General features: G+C 39.8%; 1 protein-coding gene across 4 annotated transcripts in view; it reads left to right on the top strand.

The window, feature by feature from the left end:
• Window positions 1-8,505, top strand: part of Zyg11a (zyg-11 family member A, cell cycle regulator) — a 58,843-nt gene that overhangs the window by 41,974 nt on the left and 8,364 nt on the right. For 2 of the 4 annotated variants that reach the window (XM_004639108.2, XM_023724167.1), the window contains 3 exons: window positions 2,437-2,598; window positions 2,844-2,888; window positions 6,179-6,373. In XM_004639108.2, coding sequence (XP_004639165.1) covers window positions 2,437-2,598; window positions 2,844-2,888; window positions 6,179-6,373 — 402 coding nt within the window. The remainder of the gene's footprint in view (window positions 1-2,436; window positions 2,599-2,843; window positions 2,889-6,178; window positions 6,374-8,505) is intronic. The other 2 variants (XM_023724165.1, XM_023724166.1) reach the window with 2 other exon arrangements.

Below are 8,505 nucleotides of genomic sequence, written 5' to 3'. Positions count from 1 at the left end.
GGGCTGGCTGGCATGTGGTGCTGGGGGATTGAACCGCAGTCCCTGTGCTTTGTTTAGCTTAGTTTTGTTCTAAGTAGGTGCCTTAGACCACTGAGCCATCTCACCAGCCCTACATCTATTTTAAATAGGGCTAAAGCTGAGGATAAAAATAGGTATAGAAACCAAGGGCAGTTTGGGACATGTTAATTCCTATATTTTTTTTTAAAAAAAATTAAATTTATGTATTTGGTACAGGGTCTCACTGTGCAGCTCAGAGATGGGGTTGGCACAGCACGTAGTGCTGGGGATCAAACCTGTCCTTGTGCTTGCCAGGCAGCTAATTAGACCATTGAGATATCTCTGCCCCAAGGACATGTTAATTTCTTTTTTTTTTTTTTTTTTTTTTTTTGTGGAACCGGGGATTGAACTCCGACCCTTGCACTTGCCAGGGAAGCACTTATTCCACTGAGCCATCTCCCCGGCCCTAACATGTTTATTTCTGAGGTGTTCAAAATGTCAGGACAGCAGTTTGGTATGTGGATGAAGACTGCTGAATTGGGCTAGCTAGAAGTTGAGTCATTAGTCATTTTGCTTTTATGTTATTTTAGTAGTATGGAGGGCTAGAACCTGATTGGAGTAGGGTGGGAAAATGGAAAATAAAAGGTGGAGACAATTTTTAAAATATATTTTAATGAGGACAGCACAAAAATAGATGCAGGGTGGTTTTTTTTATTTTTTATTTTTGTAAGATAATTGCATCAAGACTTTTTGGTGGTACTGAGGCTTGAACACAGGACATTCACACTGAGCTGTATCATCAGCCCTTTTTTATTTCTATGATGAGCTCTCTTGACATATTCTGTCCTGAGTGAGCAAATATTTCAGGGGAAGTCTCTGTCTCCGTTCTTCTCTGTCTCCCTTCTCCTTCTCTGTCTCTCTTCTCCATCTCCCTTCTCCCACTCCCTTCCCCAACTCCCTTCTTCTCCATCTCCCTTCTCCTTCTCTCTTCTCCTTCATCCTTCTTCTTGTACTGGGGATTGAACTCAGGACCTTGAGCTTGCCAGGCAAATGTTTATTTCACTGAGCTATCTCCCTAGCCCAGGATCTCCTTTCTGATAATAGACATATTTTGATGTTTGGTGCTGTTTCATTTTTCTGTGTCTTTTCATAAGGCTGTTCAGTGAAAGTGGTTGTCTTATTTCCTCACATATAAACAGTGTTGCTATGCCCGAAGCAGAAATAAACCATTAAATACTAGCTTAACTTGTTCAGAAGTAGTCTCCTGTAAACTGGCAGGTCTCAGGCTATGATAAATTAAGCCAGAAGTGTCTCCAAGGGTGAGGCTGCCTGGCTGTAACTCTGGTACTGTGCTCTGGCTCAGTGAACTGTTTGCTAGCCTCAAGAAGTCCTGAGTTCTTACCCAGGACTACCTTGCTATGTGTTTCCTCCCCTCTGCCTGTTTCCCATTCTTTACCTGGCTGGCATCATCTTTTTCTTCTTGTTTAGGTATCACCTTCCATCTCCCACCCTCTCTAAACTTAAATTCTTTTATTTAGATGTGAAAAGCCAATTTTTTTGTTCTCTTTTTTATGCAAATTAATACCTGCCTTACACATAGCATTAGCTGAATGTTCTTAATAAGAGGGGAAGCACTAATATATACTTGATAATAAGCTTTATCACTAATCCAGAGTTGAACTAAAGGGCTTACTAAAGCTTTTTTTTTTTTTTGTCTTTTTGAGACAGGGTCTCCCTATGCAGTTCAGACTGGCCTTGAACTTACTACTTTGTAGCCCAGGCTGGTCTCAAACTCATAGTGATCCTCCTGCCTCAGCCTCCAGAGTGCTGGGATTACTGGTCTGCGCTACCATGTCTGGATTGCTCAGTAAACCTTAAATGTGCTGTTTTTAAGAATTATGCATTGAACCCAGGGACTCCTTAGACATACCTAGACAATTACTGTACTGCTGAGTTGTACTTCTAGCCCTAAAACTAAATTTTTTTTCAATTAATTATAAAAACTGAGCAGTAGGTAGAATTTACTTTATAGAAAGATTGCAGATTATTAAGTGATAGAAGACAGTTTTTTTTATTATTAATTTATTTAATTGTGTGTGTGTGGCCAGCTCAGCCCACTAGGGGCGGGGCTGGCTGGCATGTGGTGCTGGGGGATTGAACCACGGTCCCTGTGCTTTAGCTAAGCTTGTGTTAAGTAGGTGCTTTAGACCACTGAGCCATCTCACCAGCCTGACAGTTTTGATTCTAAACTTTACTCTTAACTTTGTTTCTCTTGAATTGGAAGTTAGATGCTATGAGGGCATTTAACTGTTTTTTTTTTTTTTTTTCTTTTTTTTTGGTGAAACCAGAGATTGAATTTAGGCCCTCGCGCTTGCCAGGGAAGTACTTATTCCATTGAACCATCTTCCTGGCCCATTAACTCTGTGTCTTTGGTTTTAGGAACTTCTAGCAATAGTAAAAAGAAAGACTGCAGAGAATTTAGAGGATGCCACCCTCTTGTTTTCTCTGAAAGCACTTTGGAATCTTACTGATGAGTCTCCAGCTACCTGCAAGCAATTTATGGAGAATCAAGGATTGGCAGTCTTCATCCAAGTTTTAGAGGTGGGGATAATGGGATTTAGTTCATATGTAAAATCCTTTCCTTCATGAGCTGGGCAAGGTGGCATATACACATAATCCCAGAATTCCAGAGGCTGAGGCAGGAGATTGCTCTGAGTTTGAGGCCAGCCTGAGTGACATAGTGAGTTCAAGGCAGGCTGAACTACACAGCAAGTCCCTATCTTTAAAAAAAAAAAAAAAAAAATTCTTTCCTGCATGAAAAAGTAACCTGTATGTTCTTTTGACAGACTTTTCGAGATTCTACAATACAAAGCAAAGTACTTGGTCTTTTGGTAAGGTGAATTATTTTGAATTAATTTTAATTACTTATAGAAAACAGTTATGTAGTACATACTGTATTGTAGATACTTGGGAGTAATTTGCATATATACACTTATTTACTCTTCACGTTATTGGCATAAATACCACTGTATGTCAATCATTGGTATATCAGATAAATCAGTTACCTATTTCTCTGCATAAACTACAGTTTATTGGCTTAAAACAGCATCTTTTTTATTTACTTAAGACTGTGTTCAACAGTTTGGGTTAACCTCAGCTCCACAGTTCTACTGGTCTCACATAGGGAGACTCACTCATGGCTATAGTCATCTGATGACTCAGTAGGGACACTGAGCTGACTGATGTGCTCGTGGGTGGTCAGCTGGGCCCTGTGTTTCTCTGTGTCCTCCTATTGTAGTCTCAGGACAGCTAGAAGGCAAGTACAGATGCTTTTCCAACCTCTGCTTACATTGCATTGGGCAGAGCATATTACATGGTTTAGTCCAGATTCAAGTCTGTATCCATCCTCATCCCATAGACATGGAGTCCAAGGCATAGAAGTATTCATCATCATCAGTCATTAATTAGTAAAAAAAAATCAGAGTCCACATACAGTCTGGCCCCAGAACCTCTGATATTAGACACTTCATTCTATTGTCTTTATTAAGCTGGTCTGTGTTTTAGAAGTTCGTTTGTTTGATATAGGTACTCACGATCTTGTGTTTGCCAGGCAGGCGCTGTGCTACTGAGCCACATCCCTCACCCCTAGAAGTTTCTTGTTTTTAATTTTTCACTGTTTTTCAATCAGGATAGTGCATAATTAGAAAATAAAAGACAAAGGTTTACAGTGCCTAATGAAAAATACTTTAAGCACCTTCAGTATTCCATGCTGGGTGTAGTAGGAGATACAGATGTCTGACAAAGAGCAAGCTGATGGTCCTTGTAATTTTGGACAGATGGTGTTAGACTACTAAATGGGTAGCTAAGATCATATCTGGAATGTGTTGAAAGAGGCCAAGTCTAGTGGAAACCTTTGCTTCTAGACTATGAACTCTTTGACATTGGGGACTGTATCCAATCTTCTTTGTATCCAGTCAGATACAGGACTCAGAATATGACTGCTGTGATAGAGAGGATTAAATGATTAATTTTTTTTTTTTATGATTAATGTTAAGTATCTGGACAGTACAGCAAATTATAAAGAAGAGACAGACAGTATGGGGGACAATGTAAATCTAATCACATAAAGATCTGTAAAGTAGAAATTGAGGAGAGGAGTAATGGGAAATACTGCTAGAAAACTGGAATGAAGCCTCAGTAATTACTTTGTAATTTTAGTTTAGTTTTTTTTTTAAAGGGTGTTAGGTATTTGAACCCAGGGTCTTTGCCCTGAGCTACATCCCTAGCCCTTTTGAAATTTTAATTTTTGACAAGATCTTACTAGATTGCCCCAGCTGGGTTTTTGGGGTTGAATTTGTGATCCACTTGCCTCAGCCTCCCAGAGTTGCGGGATTACAGATATGTACCATCACACCCACTTTAAAAGATCTGCTTAGGGGCTGGTGAGATGGCTCAGTGGTCTAAAGCACCTACTTAGAACAAGTTTAGCAAAGCACAGAGACCACGGTTCGATCCCCAGCACCACATGTCAGCCAGTCCCGCCCCCTGGTGGGCTGAGCTGGCCACACACACACACACACACACACACACACACACACACAAATAAATAAAATTAAAAAATCTGCTTAGATGTAGCTCAGTGGAAGAGCACTTGCCTAGGATGCTGAAGATCCTGGGTTTGATCATCAGCACACACATACTCCTATATTTCATCTTGTTAGGAGCTGCCCTTAGGCTGCAAAATGTTTATAGGAGAAATCACGAGCCACAAGTGAGGTATCTCCTTACTTGCGCTAAGAACACTACCATCTTTTCTCTCCTTGTTTGGGAGCATCTGATAGACATAACCCTGAAATCATGCCATTAACAAGGGGAAGAATGGACTGGGGATATTTTAAAAAGACTGTCCCTTGTGCTTAAATCTTTACTGCCTGTACTCTTGTCTTTCTTTCCTAAAAGCTGCTGACGTAGCAGCAGAGGTGTTAGCAAGAACTTAAACTGACTGCACTGTTTACTTTGGCTGTGTTACTTCTTCAGACCTTTGTGTTATCTTGTGTGAATAGGCCCTAAGGTGGCCTGTGGTGATTTCAACCTCCTGGGGTTCATGTCTTTTTACACTCCCCTTTGCTTAGCTGTGGGCAAGACCTGTTAACCTGCTTCTAACCAATAGAATATGGCTAAGATGATAGGGTATCACTTCCTAATTATTTTACAAAGTCTTTATGAAATCATCTTTGTTAGCCAGCTGTTCCCCACTAGCTTGAAAAGAATAAACTTGTGAAATGAGTGGTTGGACAAGGGAGGTGTCCACATTTCAAAGATATTTGGGCCGATTTTAGGAGCTGAAGGTCACCTACAGCAAGAAATCAAGTTTCTCAGTTCTGCAGTCATAGGAAATGTGTTTTGCCAGTAACCTGGGTGAACTGGGAAGTGGATTCTCCCTTGTGGATTCTCATGTTAAGGATGTAGTCTCCCAGTACTCCAGAGTAGAAGACCCCACAAAGTTGTGACCAGACTTATGTCCCACAGGAAGTTTGAGCTTTGAGGTAGTAAATATGTGCTTTTTAAGTCACTGAGTTTGTAGCAATTTGTTACACAGAATAGAAAACTAATGTAGTATGTAAAATAATGCTCCTTGCCTTTCACTGTTATTTTTGGTTTTTTGATTTTTTTTTTTTTTGTTTGTTTGTTTTTTGTTTTTTTTTTTGGTACTGGGACTCAAATTCAAGATCTCACACTTTCCATGTAGGCGTTATGCAGCTGAGCTATATCTCCAGCCCTTATTGTTTCTGTTAAGCTTCAGGATAATGTAATATTGATTAGTCCCCTAGCCTGGATTTGTATCCTAGTTTGGCAGTTACTAGCAATATGAACCTGATGAATTAGTAATGCTGTGAGAAATCAAGTTTCTCTGTAGAGATACTTTAAAGAAAAAAGCCGTAAAATATTAAAAAGGCATTTTTATTTACTGTGCCTGGTACTTACTAAGTGCTTATTCAGGGATTTGTTACCAGTGATCATGGTCGTTTTGAAGGGATGGGATTTGGGTGTTAGGCTAAGGGGCCGGGGGAGGAACTGTGGGAAGTGTATCTGAGCTGAGGAGTAGGAAAGAGAGAGAGTGGGTTCTCAATGTTTTTCTTCCCTCCTGCCCCTGATGCTTACATATCTGTCTCACCTATAGAGCAACATAGTTGAAGTCCGAGAGCTCACGTCCAAGCTGATGACTGAAGATGTCATGAAGCATATCAGCATTTTACTCCACAGCAAGAACATGGAAGTGAGCTATTTTGCTGCGGGTATAATAGCCCACCTAGCATGTGACAAACGGCCCTGGCCATTCTGTGCCGCTCAGAGGAGTGCTCTTCTCCAGGACTTGGTACAGGAGCCATTCTTCTTTATAAAAGCTAGTGTATCTCTTCTGGCAGATCATATATTTTTCCAGGTCATGAGAGTTCTAGAAGTCATGTGATCACTGTAAAAATTGAAATTATAAAGAAAACTATAACTTACCCATACTCTGCCACCTGACGCTAATCTTTATTAACATTCTGTTGCATTGCCTCTTGTGTATAGTGTATTCTAATCTCTTTTCCACTTTTAGCTCTTTCTAAAATGATTTCTTTTGATGTTTACTTCCATATCTCTAAATCACATTTCTATTCTTGACTGTAACTTTAGGCATCAGTAAACTCCCGTACTGGGGTTATTTTCTCACTGTCTGTCCCCCTGTGTACCTTTCCTGTGCTCTAGCTGTGACTGTGTCAATACATTCAAACATATCCTACTTTCCCTTCTTCCCAGAGTGTGCCTTCCTTGAACCTTCAGTGTTCCTCCCATTTGGTGTGCCTGCTGTGTATGTCTGCTGTACCTATGACACTGTCATTCCTGGGATACTCCTTCCCTGCCATCCTGGGGATGCCCCCTGTCTCTCACATGTCAGATTCCCTACTTCTGCCCCTGTGGCTTCTGTATTTTGGTTTACCCCTTTGTGTTTTTTTTTTTTTTTTTGGCAGAACCGGGGATTGAACTCAGGCCCTTGCACTTGCCAGGGAAGCGCTTATTCCACTAAGCCATCTCCCCGGCCCCCACCCCTTGTGTTTTTAAGTTATGTCCTCTAGTAGCTTTCTGAGAAGAAGTACATGAGAGAAGTCAGTTGGTCAAATGCTTGGGTATCACATGATAGCATTGAAATACCTTTCCAAAGTTTTGTTTTATTGTATTATATTGTATTTATTTTAATTTTATTTTTGTGGTACCAGGGATTGAACTCGGGACCCTGCACTTGCTAGGCAAGCGCTTATTCTACTGAGCTATCTCCCTGGACCCCAAAGTTTTAAATCTGTGTTTTTGTTTTTTTGTACCTCAGTATTGCTGTGGTGCTGTCATTCAGACCCATAATATGTAGAAATCACAGTGATGTGTCTTCATAGGGGTTTATTTTTACATGTTCTATTGAGTACTTATCACTGTGGAAGGTGGTTTCCTTCTGTTCTTTTTTTTTTTTAAGCTGGAGGTGATAAGTGCTCTACTGTTGAGCTACATCCTTGGCCTGAAGTTTTTAAAATCTATTTTAAATTCCATTCCTTTGTTTTCCTTCTGTCTTTCTGGGAGGATGACCATTCCAGGCTCATTTTTTTTCCCTGATCTTTTTGAAAAATTTTCCATTTCTATGGGATTTTGTATTTTTGCTGTTAATAAGAACTCCTTTTTTTGTTCTTTGAGTGCTTTTCTTTTGTTGCTTTTCTTCCTCCCCTTCTTACCCTTCCTCTTTCTTCACTTTATGAATGAAATTAAGGCTGGGCTCATTAGGCCTCACTAGTCATATTGAAATTGTATGTAATTTTTATTTGGGGTGCTGGGCATGCTAGTCAAGTGTTCTATCACGAAACTATATCCTCAGCCCCTTTCTGAGAACCTCTAAAATGTATACCCATCCTTGTTTTGAATGCTATATGCTTTTAACTCTTTAAAAGGAATTGATAATTTCTAGTTTTATTTAAGTTTTCCTCTTTCAAGGTCTGTTTTTTTTCATATTTTATCCTTTTATGTTAGAGATATTCTGACCATATGTAGTAGTACTTTGTCAGTCATTGTCTATTAATACGTAGTTTGGAAGCCATGTACAGATAGTGAACCTTTTCAGCTCTGGGTATCCCTATAGAGGGATGTGGATTAAGTATGTCAGTGTCAGTGCCTGTATCTTTTCTCTTAAGCTAGAGCTTACCTGGAGAAGCCTTCTGTTTTCTGGAGTGAAAGTCTAAGCTTGAGTGCCATTCATCTAAAAGCCTACTGTATCAGTCCCTTTCACATGACTGGAACAAAACACTTGCCACCTGCCTTTTTTTTTTTTTTTTTTACCACCTGCCTTTTGCCAGGCATGTGCTTATTCTACTGAGCTATCTTCCCAACCTAGTTATTATTGGAAGTTTATCATTTATAAAAAATGAATTTGGACTTTGTAGATCATTTATTTTCTGTTATTTTTCCCCCTGCTTTTTTTTTTTTTTT

This window comes from Octodon degus, unplaced genomic scaffold (assembly GCF_000260255.1).
Source record: "Octodon degus isolate 3935 unplaced genomic scaffold, OctDeg1.0 scaffold00107, whole genome shotgun sequence".
Taxonomy (NCBI): Eukaryota; Metazoa; Chordata; class Mammalia; order Rodentia; family Octodontidae; genus Octodon; species Octodon degus.
This window is presented reverse-complemented; position numbering and strand designations above follow the sequence as displayed.